Source organism: Capronia epimyces (assembly GCF_000585565.1).
Source record: "Capronia epimyces CBS 606.96 chromosome Unknown aczIQ-supercont1.5, whole genome shotgun sequence".
NCBI lineage: Eukaryota > Fungi > Ascomycota > Eurotiomycetes > Chaetothyriales > Herpotrichiellaceae > Capronia > Capronia epimyces.
Genome location: NW_006912908.1, coordinates 348,413 through 368,020, shown reverse-complemented (window position 1 = coordinate 368,020; position 19,608 = coordinate 348,413). Strand labels below are relative to the sequence as shown.

Sequence of the window (19,608 nt, the reverse complement as noted above, 5' to 3'; positions counted from 1 at the left end):
GTTCGCGTCAGCCGCTTCAGCCGGCAGTGCGTGAGCTGCCGAGCTGCCTTTGCCTTTGCCTTTGCCTCTGCTGCTGCCGTTGCCTTTGCCGTAGCCGTTGCCGTTGCCGTTGCCGTGGGAAGTTGACCCGCTGCGCGAGGCCATGGCTCGTCCTCGTCGATGGGATCGGATTTGTGGTTGTGGTTGAGTTGGCTTTTGGCTTTTTGGCTTTTTGGCTGGTCCTGGTCCGACTGCCACCTTTGCCCTTGCCTTTTCGCCGTTACTCTAAGCCCTGAGCCCTCGATCACCGGACGGCCGGGCCCCAAGAGCCCGTCCTCCGTACCGGGTGGCCCCTAGGCCTCTGCTTGGGACGAGGCGAGACCAGTCCACAAAGTCCTGTCTTGTATCCGTATTTGTTCTAGGAAGGGGTAGCCTACGGTAACATTGTAATATTTCCTTAGGATGCCTTGCCCGTGTGATGCCTTGCCCGTGTTGGAAAGTCGACACGCGACACTCAAAAATAAAAAGAAGCCTCCCCGAATGCGTCGCAGACTATCAGCGTACGTGTGCTCCGTACGTCTGCTAGCAGTAACGAAATGGTGGATTTTAGAGTCAGAGTCCAATCTTTGTAGTGATCGTAGTGATCAGATCGTAAGCGCACCCCGTCCTTCTCCTTCGTGTTTATCGCCTGCACTCACCACTCACCACCTAGTTGTTGTAACTTCCCCTTGACCCGCGCCTGTACCTAAGGTGCCTGGTAGTTGGGCTGGTAATTTACGTAGAATTCAGAAAAACACGTTTTCAGATTTCAAGTAAAAAAACTGTTTATTTCATTTATTTACCAAGGAACCTACTCTTGGTATTTATTTAGGAATTTTAGCCTGGCTTTAGTGTGCTTTAGCCCTGTATTAGCGTATTACTAACCTACTTTTTGTATGGGATCATGTGATTTAGCTTTGCTCTAGCGTACTCAGCTCCGGATAGCGCTTCAAAGATGCACGCTAAGTCACGTGTCTGTAATAAATGTAAAAGAAATCTAGGTTATTTATAAGGTCATTTTGATATATTTACAGGGTCATTCTAAATTATTTATAAGGTCATTCCAACAGGTTTTTTATTCTAACGGTCGGGAACCCAACCCTGGTGGTGCGTGGCACCTTGGGGCAAGAGACGGCTGTGGCTGAGGCCCCTAAGCCGTGGCCTCTGTCTGAAAACTCGTCGCGGGCCACGCTGTACTAGGCTATTACCGCGTACGCCGTGCACAGAACAACTGCTTGGGTACCTAAGGTGCCTGGCACCTTGGGCCAAGAGGCAAGAGCCGTTGCTAAGGCTAAGGGGCCCCTAAGCCGTGGCCCCGAACACCCCTTTCCTGTACGGACACCGGTAGATGATTGCGTTGAGTCAATCCTCTACGTGGAGGTGGAGGAACACGCGGCCGAATTACGGAGTACATATCGATGCGTCCAACCTCACTGCTCCTTGGATTCTCCGCCAGCGGGAATCTGGCATTCAGTGCCTCATTCCGCCTGGCTCTCACTGAAAACTCGTCGCGGGCCACGCTGTACGGAGGACTAGGCTGTTACCGCGTACGCCGTACAGTGTACACGGTACAAGTGCCTGACCTGATCGTATCTAGCGGGCTGACCATTCTCCACGAGGGCGATCCCACTCAAGGAAAACATATTACTCCGTACTCCGTACTGCTATAAGAATAAGTCCTGCAAACGTAGTACGGAGTACGGAGTCCAGAGTATATGTGTCTGTGTCTGTGTCGGTTGATTTATTTGCAGGATTTCAACCACCATGATGCTGCAGCCCATGCATGACAGGCCCGTACTCGTAGAGACAGGCTTCTTTTTCAACTAGTCGTTCAAAATCAGCAGAACCTACATCAACATTTTTATTTCCACCTCAAATAACATGTAATACTGTTACAGTTAAGGTTATAGCTAAATCTCCTAAATCTAAACTTAAATCTACACGACTAGCTTCTTTTTCAACTAGTCGTTTAAAAGTACAGAACCTTTAACAGCACATTTATTAGTTGCTCCGGCTGGTGTGGTGTATCTATAGAGAATGATTATTCTGTTCGAACATGAAAAGAAAAGAGTAGAATTTATAGATGCCGTAGGTGGAATATCTAGAGGCAGCAGCATAGCAGCATATCCACGGACTATCTTAGGGCACCCATTTCAACACCTATTTCGTACCGCACCTATTTCGGCTATCTCGCTAAGTAGTCGATATTATACGACGGTAGAGACGTTATATAAGAGCCCTTAAGGTTATATATAACCTAATTATTTTATTAGCGTTTTATATATAAAATTATTAGACGTTCTATTATATATTATATACTTTATACCTTTTAACCCTATTATCGCTTAATATTTAATCTCGTCGTTAATCGCTATTATAAGCTAATATAGCACTTTTATAATATTACTTAATCTAAATATATCTTCTCTATAGCTATATAACTAGTATACGCCTCCTAAGTACTTTAAGTATCTATAATATTCTCTTAAGAAGACTATTAATATCTATTCTATAAAGTATCTTAACGATTCTATCGATAGCGAGATATTCTTATTAATTAACGAGTACGAGACTTGTCTTATAGCCTTCTTGCTATCTTAAAGCTTTAATATAGTTAAGATCTACTCTAAGTAAGACTTACGAGTAACGTTTATCTACGTCTTTTATAGTACTAAGACTCGTGATTAGCGTAAACTTAAAAATAGGATTATTATAGATCAGAAAGGCTTAATTATATTAACTCGTAAGTATAGTACTACGTTAGTTAGTTAGTACGACTATAAGTAGATTTATAAAGTCTTCTATAAGTTAATTAGTAAGCGAGACTTTAGTTAAAAGAGATATATTCTCGTCGTAAGATCTCTATAGTACTTAGAGTATAATCTAACGAGTAACTCGCTTATCTTGTCTCGTTATAAAGCGCGTCTAGAGAAGTATTATACTCTTAAGATATAGACTTAAGCGTATCGCTTCTTAATTCTTCTTTACTCTATTAATTAAAGAGTACTTGATATACAGAAGTTTAGTATCACGGTGGCATAGAGCAACGAGCAAACGTGTTATACTATTATAATATAAATACTAAGACGAGAGAGTAAAAAGGAGAGTTACGAGAAGCGTAATAAGTATAAGGCTCTCTCTCGAGGTTACGTGTATAATAAGGCTATACTAAGCCTATTACTAAGATTTTATAGTTACGTAGTATACTAAGTTATAGTTAGTATATTAAGAGATATAATAGTTAAACTATCTATATTATAACTCTATTAATATTTACTATAACTTCTTATTATCTATCTAGCTAGATAAAGACTAGAATAGAATAATAAATATAATAGTATAAGTATAGAATTAATATAGAGTAGATTATAAATAAAGTTTTTTTTAACGAATCTATTCTTTTATAAAGACTTCTTTATTTTCTATTTTCGTCTAATAAACTAAAATTACTGAAGAGTAGAGAGCTATTATATATTTAGATAATTTAATAGTTATATTTACGAATCTAATAGGTATTATATTATCCTTATCTATAGATTAATTTAACTACTTTCTAGATATTAAACTCTAACTAGTATTATAACTCTATATTATATAAATTATAAACCTAAAAGTAATTAATTCTTCTTTTTCTAATCGTATTATTACTATATAACGTTATTCTACTCTCTCGTTCTATATACGTCGTCTTTACATTCTTTACCTTTTATACCGAACTTCTACTTTTACTCGAAATAATAAGTTAGGAAATTATTATACTCGAGATCGATATATCGAGAGATTGTTATACTAGGGCTTGATTTTATACTAGAGTCTTAAAGTAAACTGTGGTTTTAGGTAATATGCTAGCGAGAAAGAGGTAACGTAGTATCCCAGCAACTTAATGTCGCTTATGTCCTGATCATGTTTTTGAGATTGGCTCTCTAGGCATCGCTTGATGGATTGAAATAGCATAAAGCCTTGGTGCACTCATGCCGCATCTGGTGTAGCGCTACTAGCCTCAACCAGCCAGGGGTAATGGCGTAGCTCCCAGGGCCTAGTTGGTCGATGCCAGGAGCGAACACCGACCATGGGAAAGATATTGGGAGCCACCATTGTTGCACCACCGGGAAGGTTTGCGGGTAGAGGAGCAGACTCGAGACGACCTGAAACTCTGTTAGCTGAGCGCAGTGTACAACTTGAGGGAAACGAACCCAGGAAAGGGGTATAGTCTTCCAAAGGCTCGGGTTCTTGGATTGGAAGGTCGAGTCGGATTTTCAAATGCTGCAAAATATCAGCTTTGAAATACGCAAGTATGGGTAAACTTACCTCCTTGAACGGATTTGGGCGTGAGTACATCTGTAAGTGTTAGCGGATCTGGACCAAGTTGCCTAGAAATACTCACAGTGGTAGGTTGTTGACTAAGCATAGGTACCCCATGAGGTTCATCATCATCTTCCATATCCTGCCAACTTTAGTGTGTGAACAGTAGAACAGAAAACAGCAGGAACTCACTAAGTCGATCAATCTGGTGGTCGATGCCCGTTGCACCTCGACTGGCATTTGAGCCTGTTACAGTCAGCTATAGTCGTCTCGAAAAGGTAAAAAGAAATTTTAGACTTACCTCCCTTATCCAGCGTGCAATAACTCGCTCCTCTGCCTTGTTGTCTACAATGAATCTCATCCCCACAGCTGGCACGATTTGAAATGACGATTTCGGAATGGTTACCATGCGCTTCTCAAGTTCTGGAGCACCTGGAGCCATGTTGAGAAAGAAATTTTCCCAGCCTTTGCTGCCATATAGATAGCTCGTGTGTGTAAGTTTGTCACGCGAATACTGCGCAATCTCTCTTGCGGATTCACGAAGTAAGAGATCTTTGACCGCTTGGATGAATTGCAGATTTCCATCAAGTGCTATCATCGCAGCAAATCTTGCTCTAGAGGCAGGTGAGGGAAACAAGTCCGGATTCTGGAAAAGTCGTGAGATTTCAGTCTCGAGAAACTGGACACGATGGATTTGAGCTGCCCAGTCATGACGCCTGCCCAGCTTGACAAGTGGAAAAGCTTTGGCCCGGAGAAACTCAAGGACAAGAAGGGTGAGATATTTTTGGCTGCAAACGCTCAGAACCTGCCCATCTGCTGTTAATAGTTCGTTAGCTAATGCTTCTGCCGAAATAGGATGTTCATTACGGTTCACGGCTCCTCGGTGCAAATCCTCGTTGCTCAACTGGCAATTTCCACTGCCTCTCGACCGGTGAGCTGCTGCGTCCATCGCGAGCACAGTGATAACTCGCTTGAGACTGGGTTTCAATCGCTTCAAGGAGCTGGTATGTGAAGGCGAATGGAGGAAATGATAACCCAAGATGAATTTGCAGAATCTAGCTCGCTGGAGAACTGAGGAAACGCGTTCTGCGAGGATAAAGCAGAGGCATCTTTCTTGGCGACCAAAGGACAATATGAAAGCTAGGGGTGAGGCAGTATCCGCGTAACCAGTTTCAAGTGAATCATTCACTAACACATGCACACAGTGAAGTGAAAAGCTGGCTCTCAACTTTCAATATTCTTCATCACTCCCTCTCACTTCTCATCTTATCCCTCAACTTCTCACCTTCTGGATTGCCAACGCAATCAATTCTCCGTCCGGCCCTCGCTTCTTAGATCAGGTTACTGAAACCAGTGTCTCACATTCCAGTTTCTTTGTTGACGAGTCCGAGCGCTTGACCCTGCCCCAATTACAGGTTCAAGTGAAAATGGCTGTCAACATGAACTCATCCCAAGCATCCCTTGCAAATGCCATCAGCTCCTTGAATCCAGCTCAATTGAGTGCCTTGACAGCCTCGGTAGCAGCAGCAGCTGGTGCTCAAAACACACCACCTGTCACCGCTGGGGCCATGGGAGCAGCAGTCAATCTTCCACAGTCCACCCTTCCAACTGTCCAAGCGTCCAGCAACCTTCCTGGCAATCGGCGTGGATCTACTGCAGTGCGCAAGAAACCTCTCAATGCTTTCATAACATACCGAAGTAAGTGAAATCGTCAATCTCAAAGATGGAATCTAACAAATCCTTCAGCATACTACAGTCCCTTGTTCAAAGGACTCACCCAGAAAGAAAAGTCTGGCCTCTTGCGGGTGATGTGGAGTGCAGATCTGAAGAAACCAATGTGGGAACTTCTTGGACATGCGTACTCAGACCTCAGAGACCATCACGACGAAACATTGCCTGTCGACAAGTTTCTTGCTGTCAGCGTGCCTTTGCTTCCTGTTGTGGCAGCTGACCAGTATATCTCCAAGATGGGTTGGGAACTCACAAAGAATCCAACTGGCGAGACAACACTCACTCGAAGCGAATCCTTCAACGCTGACAAGGTCTATGCCGAATACCCAGCACAAACCAACCTGTCAATGGCAGATGTTGTCAACCATTGCTACAATGAAGGATTGCTGAAGAGAGGAGCTCGGCGCAGCAGCCCACGTCTTCGCCCAGGTCGCCGAGCCCAGGTTTCGACCGGAAATAGCTTGGCCAATGCAGCATCTGGTGGCTCCATCATCCTCGCCGTGGCCCCTCAACCAGTAAGTCAACAATTGGCAGCCCCTTTCTTCCCTTTGCCCGATGTTCTGTTTGACGTGACACTTTCTGACTGGCTCGCTAACCAATGCCCTTGAATGCGGACAGGTGTCCTCACCCCTAGCTGATGCCACCACTTCCACTGCGACTGCCCCCACTGCCAACAGGGCCGTCGAGTCTGAGACTGAATCTGGCTCCGAGACCGGTGAGCCGCGAGACTCACAGGCTCGTGGTGATGAAGAGGAACGAGTCCTTGGCCAATTATCGGTCGAGGACATCACCCAGAACCCCGCCTACCTGTCCATCCAGCACATCACTACCGACCAGCAGGCGGCTTTTGATGGTTACGCGCTCGCTCTCCACTTCCATCCCAATATCCAGCCACCCATCCTTGGCTTCGACCCCCGTATCATCCAAGATGACTTTGATCCTTTTGATTTGGATCTTAGTGCTCTTATTAACTGGAAAGCATGATCTGGCACAAACACCGCGGTGAGAGGTCATCGGAATAGTGTGGCTTTATGTCACAAGAATAAGAGAAGCATAAGGCAGCAAATTACACAAATTCGCACATAAAAAAAGGGAAAAAGATACGAAGTCACATAAAAAAGGTTGATTTGCAACTTAATAGATGGGCACATATTCAGCAGCTGACATGGCGCACTTTGCAAAGTTCCCCTCGACACAAGAGCTTATGGTAAACCACTGTGTCGTTTGCCATCTGAACCAGAATGGATGAGCCTGCGGACTGGGCTTCGGGTTGTGCTGTCTCTTGGGAAGATGGTCTAGCTGGGATGGTCAATGGATGAACAGGCTGGTACATAGCACTGCCGGTGGCAGTCGTCGAATCGGCAATAGAATAAAAGCTGCAAAGCACATCCTAGTTTCCGTTGTATGTGTTCGCAGGTCATGACTGCCAGGTCATGACTGTCTGGTCAGGTCAGGTCAGGTCAGCCGACTTTGCAGACTTCCTGGCGCGCCAACCGGTAGCGACGTCCCTTCTTCTCAACCTGCGGCTTCTTGTTCTTGTTCTCTTCTTTCTCGTCCTCCTCCAGCTCCTTCATTGTCTTCTTCTTCGCCTTCATACCATCAATCTTATTTTTCACCTTCACCCAGAACGATCAAACGCCCCAAATGGCTTCCTCATCTCTTTACCTAGGCTATAGTCTCTTCGGTGGGCTGGAGATATCTCTACCCCTCATGTATGCCGTGACACTCGACCCGCATCCGCCTCCGCATCCACATCCACCACCACCACTTTGGCAGCAGGAGCTTGGCAAGATTGGGCTGGTCAGCCTACATACCAATGCTGCATGCACAATGTGTCACGAGGAGGGTCCTCACCAAAATATCAAGAGAAGCTGGTTCAGGTCATCTCTGACACTGACACTAATACCACTGCAGTCGATGTCGATGCCACGGCAAAAGATAGTCATCAGCTGGCTGGCTGGCTTGGCCGTGGCTGCTACATTACAAGATGCGGACAGAACTGGTGCCTCTGCACACCGGCTTATCTTGCCTGTTAGTCCCTTGTGTTTGAGCCACCACAGAAGACTGCAACGTTCCATGTTCACGGGACATTCCCGACCATGGCAACCTGGAGGAAGCCCAAGTCCTCCACCAGAGTTTGCTGGCGATGCCTGCGAAAAACGCCCTCCTTCCACTGATCCGAATGGGAGAAGTGCAAGGTGACTGCTGCCGTCATCACGTTTCAGAGAGCCCTCACCATTGTCCCGTCAAGAGATGAATGAAATTCCCGCCCAGCACAAACCTCTCTGTCTCCGTGGCTTGTTCACAGCATCCAGGCCTGTGAGGGTTCACTCGAAAGGCTCTTTCACATCTGTCCTCTCTGCCGCCATGGAATCCCGTACAGCAGCCGCACAGCAACCACAACGCTGGAACATAACACAATGCTGAGCTCAACCCAAGACATGGCGAAAATCGTTCGGCAGATCACTGCAACTCTGCACGGCGTCAAACATCCACCGCTGGAGAAGCATTTGCACACACTCTTCCTCTCCCGCCTCAGATCAGATCATCGAGATAGGGAGGTCAAGGATCAGTTACGTGCACAGTATCACGGATCTATCCACCATTTCTCGACTCTACGGGCTTCCACCGCTCCAGCATCGAACCACGATACTAAACACAATGCTGAAACACAATGCAAGCACTTCTCAACTGATTTTCGGTTACAGGCCCATCGTCCTGGCGCAGCACTCTCCCATGGTGACAAACTCGCTCGAGCCCACGAGCAAAGCGCCCTTCATTTTCTCGTATGCGAGCCTGATCAGTGATGGATCCATGCATATCTCTTCCTTTGAACGGCTTCTGGGCCATTACATCAACCGTGACAATGTCGCCACTCGGTAGCTGCGACCGCGCTACATCATGTTCTAGGACATGTTTTATATTGTCACCTTTGTCCCGAACACTTCAAGGATCCCCTCACCATTCCTGACCCTCACGCGCACAGAACTGCCCGCGAGATCTGATCCAAGCCAAGCCTTCAGTGCTCATACCTGACCGCAATCAGCTTCTTGTCCTCCATGCAGCTTGAGCAAATCTTCGGCACGGTACACTCGTGGATCCTGGCCGTCATTGGCAAGACAGCTTGACACCAGATGAGCTACAGCAGACGAGGCATCTGTGGACGATGATTGTCAAACGCGGATGACACATGGAGAGACGCAAAGTGGAAACATGTTAAAATTGTCGTGTATTCGCAGTACGGCCTGAGGTTGACTGCTCCTGAACGTTATTGCGATGGCCTTGTCTTCTGAGGCCAGATCCAAGTTGGTACCCAGATTGATTTGATACAGCCGCCTCTTTGGCCAATAGCGGCCGCTCCGCCATCATCGACGAGGAAGCCGTCGTCCAGTCCCGTATGTTGTCTCAACGAGACATAGGTCACCGTGATGATGAGTTCATTCTGAATTCTGGACAAGGCCAACCAGAAGCATATCTAAGCAATGCTGTCGCAGCAGCTACAGCTGGCAGAGCTAAGGGTGGGTGTCAGATTTCATGGCCCCTTACCTCCAAAAGCGTTGTGACCAGCGCGACATAAGGCGCCATGAATTCTGACACCCACCCTTAGGCTGGACAGCGACGCCTGCAAGACCAAGGATGAGCTCGAAATTATCTGGCAAATGGGCGTTGCTTCCATGCCATCAAACAACAATCAAATGGTGATTCCCAAATACGTCGCTTTATCTCCGCGCCAATCCCCACCCCCGTTAGGGGGTGGGGAGGGGTTTTGTTTCTGATTTGCAAGAGGCCAGCCGGACTTGCTGACAATGATACCTGACCCCGGGTGACTCCGGGGTGATACACCCGATGTCGGGAGCGTTCCCTGGCCAAGGGTATCAAGAGACATTACGGTCGATGTGTCTAGCCCAAGGCTTTTCAAGCTGGAGATTTATAAAGAGCTGCAGCGGCGCTGAACGGTAATCCTATCAGTGTACGTTTGTCAGATCAGGCTGAACCAATCCAGGGATCCTGGGAAGGACAGCGACGCCTGCAGGACTCACTAGTCTTCCTTTCAGTTCTACAAAAGGGTGCATCACCCTCATTTTCAGAGGCGTTTATCCTGTTCGCGGCAAGATCAGCGGGGCTGATGCGCCCATCAAGAGGCTCTATGAGCCGACCGTCTATCTTGCGAGGTGCCGGCGCTGCTGGCCAAAGAGTGCCCTGTCCGCAATGGCCGACCACCGGCCTGGTCTCTAGGGTTCAAAGGCTTAGGGGCCACCAAAGTCCTGAAAGATGCGGGGGGTCCGGCCCCCAGAGGCTCATTGGCATCGAGACTCTTTGGCGTCGAGACTCTTTGGCGTCGAGACTCTTTGGCGTCGAGACTCTTTGGCGTCACAACTCTTGTCGCCATCTATGCCAAATTCATTGTCAACAGGTCTTCTCAGCCAGAAAGACTCGAGCAAATTCAACAACCGAGCCCTTCCTGCAAGAAGCAGAACACGGCGATGCCGTTCGTGGATCTTCCAAATACTCTTGGAATGGGTATCGCTACCTCATGATGAGCTCAAACCCCTCTCCAAAGGGTCCGCCGCCAATTACATACATGACACTCTATGGTCAACGGAAGGCTCCAGACTACAGACCACACAGACCGCTGTACAGGAACGAGCCTAAACCCCTCGACAAAACCTCGACAACCCCTCCACATGCTGATGGACGCCAACCCATGTCTCTAGGACCCCTTCTCTGTCGTTGAAGAGAGCGGCCTGCCCAGACACAACGAGAATCTCCGGCCGACCTCCATCGGCGACAGGAGGACTCCAGGGCTTTTTGCTGTCATCGCCAGCCTGTGTGGGAGTGACCTTGCAGCTTGTGTGACCCCTCTCTTCCATTCTGAAGAAAGACAGGTGGCATTCCTGCGCATCCTTGGTTGTGCCAAGCATCACCGGACTCGACGCTTCACCTCGCACACAGAACTTCACACAATGAACTTCACCTCACACAGTGAGTGAGTCACTCACCGAACAATGAAAGAACGCGATCGCGTCCCCGAGTGAATGCCGAGTGAATGCTGCGTCATCAACCCTGCTGTGAAGTTGGCTGTTTACAATCAAGATATAATGGCAACAACAACCGTCTCTGTTCCTCCCACCTTCTTGTCATCAGTTCGATCTTTCAGCATTCTCCTCAATAGCCGTGAGTCCTCTTCCCACAGCTTGACACAGGATACCCAACAAGACCAGAACAATCAATAGGTATTTCTCCTTTCACCTTCTACCCAAAGACAACAAATCTCCCTGTTCGTCCAACATGGAAAGTCTAGAGTCGAAACTCTTTGGGCGAGAAGATATCATCGAAAAATACAGAAAATCGTTGCAGGTGCTACGTAAAACCACCAACTCGAAAGACCGTACCATCGACATGCAAGGCGATATGATCAAGGAGCTGAAGGCACATCTCAAGGAGCAAAATAGTACCGTTTATCAGCAACGTGAGACTATCAATGAGCGAGACGACATGATTGAGGACCTGAAGGCAGAACTCGAGCAACGAAATGATACCGTCAATAAGCTGCGTGTGACTATCGACGAGAAAGATGATGACATGAGTGAGCGTGACGACATGATTGAGGAGCTGAAGGCACAACTCGAGGAACGAGATGATACCATCAACGAGCGAGACGATATGATCGAGGAGCTGAAGGCAGAACTCAATCAGACAAATAAAGGTTGGGAATGGGCCATGAATGAGCTCGACAAAGAAGTCCGAGTCCGAAAGGGCACCATCAATCAGTAGGACAAGACGATCAAAAAGCTGAAGGCACAACTTGAAGAGCAAGCTGGTGCCATGCTTGAGCAAGACCGCTGGGTCGATGTATCGCCGTGATCAACAAGAGATGTATCTGGCTCGGAGGACCTCACGGCAACCTTGAATTTCCTGGGTTGCATCCTGCTCGGACTGATGTCTTCTTGTATTTCTCTCACAAGGTCCGCGATAGGGAACGACCCATGACCTGTGATCATTTAACGATTACATAGCATTCATGCAGACGACATGTACGATAGATACACTTTGATTCGAGTCTCTCCAAGAGAGTGAATGATTGATTACTTGACCATCTCCTACTGTCCAGATTGGCGTTGGAATGGCTCTTCCATCAGCGCCCATGTCTTGAACCTCGCACTGATGCTACGATGGACTTGCATACATGATTTGCCAAGACAGAGTTCATGGCAGGGTTACCGTGGGGCGGTTCACCAAGTATGTGACGATACCCTTCCCTATAAAACATTCGCGTGGACGAGACCTTGAGACCTTCCGCTATGACCAGGGGGTTGGCTTCCCGAAGAAGACGCTCCGAGACCGGTGAGCAGCGAGGCTCACAGGCTCGTGGTGCTAAAGAGGAAGTGTTGAAATATCATGAAATGACAGCCCTACCGAATTAGGCTTACTGGGCTAGGCAAAGGCTTGGCAAAGGGTGGTGGTCTTTATGTAATTAGAACCTGACAACTTAAGCAACACTCATAATTACGACAGGAAGGAGTCGTTGGTCAATTATCGGTCGAGGACATCACCCAGAACCCTGCCTACTTGTCCATCCCCGACGTCATCAGCAAGCGGCCTTCGAGGGCCACACTCTCGGAGACTCCGCCTTGGGCCTGGTCGACTCCCGCTCATTGCCAGCTTCATCCATGATGCATCTAGACGGCGTCAACTCACCTACCAAGTTGCTGCACAGTCTTCTTAATGGCGTCCCACAGACAGCCACCGGTTAATAGCGCAGGTGCGCATACTAAGTCATAGCAAGCGACTGGATATGGCGGGCGCTATCATTACATCACCTCGCACCTATAGGGTTTCCCCTTGGCCCACAGCAACGTTGGTTTGGTTCTTGAGCTCCTCCTTGATCTTAATCTCCCGGGATGGTTCCCGGGCGGTGCTTTCCACGGACAGGGTACGGTACGAGGCGAACGAGCTGAAATGGAAATTATTCCTAAGGAGAAATCAATCCCTGCCGACAAGAAGGGCTAAGCAGATGTCAGCATCATTAGTCCGGCTTCCCACAGCATACCACCATGGACTTGACTGGAGATTCACCAAGTCGGCTGCCGAGGCTGAGGCTGAGACTAAGGCCTATTTGGCATAGGCCCGTGAGGTGGCGGTCGTGGTGTGCTGACGTCAAAGGACGCACGACCGCTGCAGCACACGACCAACTTCTGGAAAGTGGCCATGGCGCATTCCTCAAAGCATATTGGCTCCCTCTCGAGGAGTGAAAGGTGGTACTGGGCTGGGCGGGCCTCTGACCTGACATTCAGCTGGAGCAGCTGGGGGTGACCGGCGCGGAGGCTGCCGAGGCCAAGGCGAGCAATACCGGGGCGGCACCTCTGACGATGGTCCTGTGCTCGATGGGCAGAGGAGGGGAAGGGAGGGCGGAAGGGCTATTTTCAATCCCGGAAAGACATCGTTCCTGGACGAACTGTCGTGGTAACCACCAACGGACACGACCCAAGAAAGCATCTACATCGGCCCACATGTTTACACTCTCGCCTGAGGGTGTAAACTTAGACCCAAGTGTCTCCCCTAACCATCCAACGGCTCTTGTTCTGGCGAGACCAGAATCTCCTGGGATCGCAATGCCGATCTTGATCTCTTCCGAGGTGATCTCAGCCGGCACTGCTGACGGAAAATATTTCCATCAGATCGGCACTAATGCAGCACGTCACACGTCACACGCCTTCGGGCCGTACCGCTTTTGCACCTCCCTTATGCACCTCGCTTATGTCATTACTAGTGATCCGCTTATGCATCTCGCTTATGTCGGGACTAGTGGTTCGCTTATGCACGTTGACGGAAAAGATCTCCGAGGACCGTGGTCCAGCCTCCATGTTGCACAAAGATGTACGATGCACTCCTGCAATACAGGGTCGCGTCATATCATTCCATGCCAGTTCCGGGTGTGTGAACTCAATCGATGTGCTGCTGGGATGACTCGGGGTTGGCTTCGAGTATCTGCATTGGGACGGTGTGATGTTTTTGTAGCCCGGGGGATTCAAGGGCCAGCCACACTTGTGGTCCTGGAGGTATTTAGCATGTCAGATCTGGAGAGAGATCATCAGTTAGAGACCCATGTATGGTATTGAAAGCATGGTTTGGGGGAGGAAACCCTCGTGTTCAAGTGTTCGTCATCAGTTCATGATCGCTTTAGTAAGCAATCCTTTCAACTTTTACATTGTCATGTCCAACCCATACACATTCTAGAAGCCTCGTGCATCTGCACAGGCACATCCCAAAGCATTCCCCTTGGCCTTCCTTGCACACTCGACCAAGTTTCTCTGCAGCCCATCTTCTAACAACCAGCAGACAAAATCACCCCCCTGTCGATCCTGTGCCGCCTCCGCTTCCATGCATCTGCTGGATGGCCTTATCTTTCTGTTCTTTGACAGCCTTCCTTTTTTGGACAAACTCCCGGATGCGATCTCTACACGGATTTTGAATGTTCATACGTGAGTCGTAGCGAGACTCCGTCGGGCTCGCAACGATGATATTGCCCGAGTATTTGCTCCCATTCTTGTCCACCCCATACCATGTCATTTCATTAGGTGGTTTGGCCCGCATGACCGTGAATCCTTTTCTTCCAGTCCCCATCGTAATGTGGCGATGGAATTCGTCCCAGCGGCGGACTTTGTGACCGCAGACGTCGCATTGAAATTTCCAGTTCCTGTCCCGTTTGTCGGGGACTTCGCGGTAGTTGCCGGCGGTGTTCCTGCTGGTGTTTCTGGATGCTTCGACCGCTGAGGTGATGGGTTGTGACAAGCCTGCCTGTGCGCTTGGAGAATGGTTACTGTTTGCTGTAGAATTGGTGTGCCCGAACACGGGATCCCCGACCAATTCAGCAATGTTGTAGATGTACTGCAACACCCAAAGTGTGAGACTTATTTCATTGCTGCGTGTAGTCAAAAGGCTAGCATCTTCAACTAGGTCTCTCAACATCTCACGGTCCATCAATTCGGGCGTGACCCACTGGAGGAGGAGATTCGCGCGTGCCAGCCATTCTGCATCGTGATCATGTACTTCCTCCATTTTGGCGACCTTGGCGTATACGTGGTTTGGGGGATTTTATTCTGTAATTTGATTCTTTGCTGTCAGGTCAGGACTCGTGTGATCTGCAGATATGTATGAGAGAGAAAAGAAAAATCAACAGAGCGCAGTAATAATATCACCACGCGTCCAGCGGTGAAGTTCGCGTCATGACCCGCTTTCACTATCACTCACGAGACCTCCCTCCGGTCCTGGACCGTCACAATAACCGGATTAAAGGTGGGAACCTTGCGGGAGGATCTTGCAGTACAATACCAGTCTGGATCAGCAGCTGGAAAGCTGGCGTCCGCCATACCCTGAGGGTGGTATTCCAGATATGGGTATGAAGTACTACTAGACGAGGTCATCGTGTAGTCTGCAGTTTTTATTTTATCGCCTAACCGGCGACTGCCACCGGCTGTGCTATGTACATACTAGGCTGTGTGGTCTTAGATATTGTTGGCTTGATTAACGAGCCCCAGATCATCTCTTTTGTTGTCACTTTGTATCCTTTCAACCACCTTTTTAGTGTGTGCGAGTCAGTATGATTCTGCCCTATGATTCTCGTATAGTATGCAGAATCCTCTTCAGACCAATGACTTTTCACCGTGGTGTTTTATGCTTTCTAGTAATAAGAGCACTTAGGCCAAAATCAAAACGATCAAAGTCATCTTAGATGATGCGAGGGTTGAAGCCAAGGATGGGTGGCTGGATATTAGGATGGAAGTAGAGAGCGAGAGCATAGCCTTCAAAGGCGGCTTGTTGATGACGTGGGGGATGGACAAGTAGGCAGGGTTCTAGATGATGTTCTCGACCGATAATTGACTAACGACTCCTTCCTCTTTAGGACCACGAGCCTGTGAGCCTCGCTGCTCACCGGTCTCGGAGCCAGATTCAGTCTTAGGCAGTGGGCGCAGTCGTAGTGGAAGCGGTGGCAAGCTGGGGGTGAGGACACCTATCCGCATTTAAGGGCATTAGCTAGCGAGCCAATCAGAAAGTGTCACGCCAACCAGAATATCGGACAAAAGGAAAAAAGGGGCGGCCAATTGTTGACTTACATACCGGTTGCGGGACTACGACGTAGCCATCGCATGACAGAGGGGGCACCTCCAGTGGGAACCTAGACTCAGCGACTTAAGCAAAGATGGAGGCTGCTGCGCCGAGCTTCCTTGCAGCAGTGGTTGCTGCGATGAACTTGACATCATATTGATATTTCTGCATTCCAAGCGCGTCTTAGAGTAGTCCACGATAGGATGGCCAATCAACCCTTGAGACATAGCGCAAGGCCACATTCTTTGTTTGAGAATGCCCACACCCTTCCTTGCCTTCTGTTTAGTTGCATGACTCCTGATCAAAGGTCTCCTTTGCTCTTCTGGTTGTGCACCATCGATCCACGGTACGATCTGCTAGAAACCATATTAGGGCGCACAGGGAATGAAAAGCTGACATCTAGCACAGTTCAATGCTCGCACACTCTGACAAGTTTTTGATAAGATCGAGGGTGCAAAAGAAGGGCTCTCGACCTCCTTCACAAACTGAGCCGCCTCGGACGTTGAGAAGAAAGCCGAAAGCCTCAGATCTCCTTTCGTGGATGCTTTCAAGGATCCAACTTTCCGAAGTTGCATGCCTCCTTGGTCACCAGTGCGTGAGCAAGGCTCCTTGCTCCACCTTGAATAAAGAATTTCCTGCCTCATCTGATGGCTGCTGGATCTTCGACTTTCTGACAATTTCATGGGCCTTGAGAGAACGGAACCAGGACGCTGGCTCATGAGATGACCAGAGAAGCTCTCCAAAACCTCGAATTTTCTGGTCGGCATCCTTTGGGCTTCACTTCTTGGTTGGGTTGGCTTACCTCTGGCCGAATCTGGCTCTAACAGAACCTTGAGCATGTTCAGCAACAATTGGACGCATATGGCTGTGGTTGGTGCTGTCGCGGCTCAGAGTCAAGTACCGTTTGAGGAGGCTATTGACACGGCAGAATTCTTATTGAGACCTAAATGCGGTGGTGCGGCAGAATCTCCCTGTGTTTGAGGACTTGTTGTGTTTTGGTGCAGCTTCACTTCACTTCACTTCACTTCCCAAAATATTTCATCTCACTTTCGAAATTTGCGTCGCCCACCAAATTTCCATTATCAACCTTCTCAACATTACAATCCATCGCTCATCAGCTCCTTCGCATGGTCAACTCTGCTTCATTGCATCTGAAACATCTCGATCAAGTAGATCCCAACTCATCGTAAGGATCCTTTTGCCTCGCAAAAATTTGTTGCTGACATTTCATAGTAACTCGGTGCCAATGGAGAGCGTCTCATCTCTGGCTAGTGCCGAGAGCGCTCAGATAACCAAGGATGAGCTCGAAGTTATTTGGCAAATGGGCGTTGCTTCTATGGTATCAAACAACGAGCAAATGGTAATTCCCAAGTACGTCGCCATCAAACTCAGTGAAGAAAACATCGACGATCTCAAAGCTCGCTTCAGGTAAGAGACTGATTCCAAGTCAAGATATTATTTTCACTAATTCCACCAGCCAATTCTATGACAACTGCTGCACGGAGACAGTTGTCGATCACGTCGCCCAAGTCTTTCGCATCCGTAAAGCTCCCGAGCCTGCATTGGTCGGAAACAGTCCTTTCACTTGCCGCAGCTTGCCATCGCCTTCCATCTCACCCCAGTCTCATCTCTCGGCCTCTGAGCCCTACCACCACGGTTCTCACGATCAAACTGGTGATACTGGAAATAAATATCAACCAGTCAAAGCAATTCGATTGCCTGGCAAGAAATCCAAAGTCCCTCGTCCACCCAATGCTTTCATCCTCTACCGCCAGAAACATCATCCCATTGTCAGAGCTACTCATCCCTTGATGAAGAACAACGATATCTCCATTCTCCTTGGCCAACAGTGGAAGGCAGAATCCGAAGATGTCAAAGCACAATACAAGGTATTGGCAGACAAGATGAAGGTCAAACATGCTTTGGAGAATCCTGGATACCAGTATGCACCTCGCAAGGCTTCCGAAAAGAAGCGCCGCATGACTGCCCGGAAGCTTGCAAAGCTCCACCTCAGTGATCCCAAATCTGATGCGCAAGCCAACCCAGACATCGAGATGGATGGTGCGAAGGGCAAACAACGATTGGATGATCCAGAAACTGGTGCTGTTGATGTTGGTCCACGTACATTCACCGAGGCAACTCCGTTCCCTTTGCCAGTTTCTGCTTCCGCAATTCTTGGAACTGAGCGAGCCAGCTATCCAAGCCAGCTTGAACTTCACGAAGATGGGGAGATGTCTCTCGACATCCCCACTGGTCACAGTCATGTTGAACACGACTACATGGTCAAGATGGATGCTGCCATCGACCTTTATGAGTCGCCCGTCGAACACAAAATCATTCGAATCCCCTACGACCGCCATGGAAGAACTACCATCGCAGCCATAGAAGCCGCATACGCCGAGCATGGTCTTAACTACATGGACGATCTCGTCGACTGGGAAGGTATCAATTCCGACATTGAGATCCTTGCCACTATGCTCCCATTCGGCGATGATCATCCAGAGGTAATCCACCCGGGGGTGACAGAAGCAGCTACTACCAAGCCTACTGCATCTATTGTCGGATTTGATGATGATAGGGAGCGCTTGGAGTTTCAAGAGCGGCTTGATAACATCCTCTGGATGCTCGAGTAAAATGCCTCACTGAAATGATCACATCGCAACCGCGTCTTGATACCAATCACATCAGCCAGATCAGGGCAGAAGAGGCATTATATTGCTGATTCCTAGACGTTACCTCTTTCTCGCTAGCACATTACCTAAAACCACAGTTTACTTTAAGACTCTAGTATAAAATCAACCCCTAGTATAATAATCTCTCGATATATCGATCTCGAGTATAATAATTCCCTAACTTATTATTTCGAGTAAAAGTAGAAGTTCGGTATAAAAGATAAAGAATACGAAAACGACGCGTATAGAACGAGAGAGTAGAATAATATTATATAGTAGTAATATAATTAGAAAAAAGAGAATTAATTACTTTTTGGTTTATAATTTATATAATATAGAGTTATAATACTAGTTAGAGTTTAATATCTAGAAAGTAGTTAAATTAATTTATAAATAAGAATAGTATAATATTTTATTTATTTAGTCTCGTTTAACGTCCTTCGGGTCACATTTAAGGTCCCACGTAGACGCCAGCTTCCACTGGAAATCCCTTACGATTCCTCCTCTTCCTGATTAACTAGGACCCTAGCCAACCAGCTTCTATAGACTCAGTCTATCAAAGTTGACCATCTTCACCACTATCGCCAGCTGCCTGGGTTCAGATGGCTTCAGCTGGCCACGACTAGACACCTCCTAGCCCTCTCACCCTCTCCCTCAACCACGAAGTCTCTCCTCATTGTCGCTTTCGGGTTCAGGCTCCGCTGGCTCCTGCCAATTCTCCTCGATGTTACAGAGATCGTACTGCCTGAGCAGTCCGGTTCTCTGTACCATCCTGGTT

The 19,608-nt window shown here is 48.1% G+C and overlaps 5 protein-coding genes across 5 annotated transcripts; 3 read left to right on the top strand and 2 right to left on the bottom strand.

The window, feature by feature from the left end:
- Positions 1 to 3,987: 3,987 nt before the first annotated feature.
- On the bottom strand, positions 3,988 to 5,269 carry A1O3_06093 (uncharacterized protein; the record flags this gene model as incomplete). The annotated part of the gene is made up of 6 exons (XM_007736213.1): positions 3,988 to 4,163; positions 4,212 to 4,281; positions 4,327 to 4,356; positions 4,403 to 4,462; positions 4,513 to 4,566; positions 4,622 to 5,269. 6 exons carry the CDS (start codon positions 5,267 to 5,269, stop codon positions 3,988 to 3,990), a joined length of 1,038 nt encoding a protein of 345 aa, XP_007734403.1.
- A 478-nt stretch (positions 5,270 to 5,747) lies between these two features.
- A1O3_06092 (uncharacterized protein) lies at positions 5,748 to 7,035 on the top strand (the record flags this gene model as incomplete). The annotated part of the gene is made up of 3 exons (XM_007736212.1): positions 5,748 to 6,018; positions 6,067 to 6,566; positions 6,670 to 7,035. 3 exons carry the CDS (start codon positions 5,748 to 5,750, stop codon positions 7,033 to 7,035), a joined length of 1,137 nt encoding a protein of 378 aa, XP_007734402.1.
- Positions 7,036 to 11,340: 4,305 nt separating this feature from the next.
- Positions 11,341 to 11,826, top strand: A1O3_06091 (uncharacterized protein; the record flags this gene model as incomplete). Its single annotated transcript, XM_007736211.1, has 1 exon — positions 11,341 to 11,826. One exon carries the CDS (start codon positions 11,341 to 11,343, stop codon positions 11,824 to 11,826), a length of 486 nt encoding a protein of 161 aa, XP_007734401.1.
- Positions 11,827 to 14,397: 2,571 nt separating this feature from the next.
- On the bottom strand, positions 14,398 to 15,111 carry A1O3_06090 (uncharacterized protein; the record flags this gene model as incomplete). Its single annotated transcript, XM_007736210.1, has 1 exon — positions 14,398 to 15,111. The coding sequence occupies one exon, from the start codon at positions 15,109 to 15,111 to the stop codon at positions 14,398 to 14,400; it is 714 nt and encodes a 237-aa protein (XP_007734400.1).
- A 2,293-nt stretch (positions 15,112 to 17,404) lies between these two features.
- A1O3_06089 (uncharacterized protein) lies at positions 17,405 to 18,791 on the top strand (the record flags this gene model as incomplete). Its single annotated transcript, XM_007736209.1, has 2 exons — positions 17,405 to 17,586; positions 17,636 to 18,791. The coding sequence occupies 2 exons, from the start codon at positions 17,405 to 17,407 to the stop codon at positions 18,789 to 18,791; spliced, it is 1,338 nt and encodes a 445-aa protein (XP_007734399.1).
- Between the last annotated feature and the right edge of the window lie 817 nt (positions 18,792 to 19,608).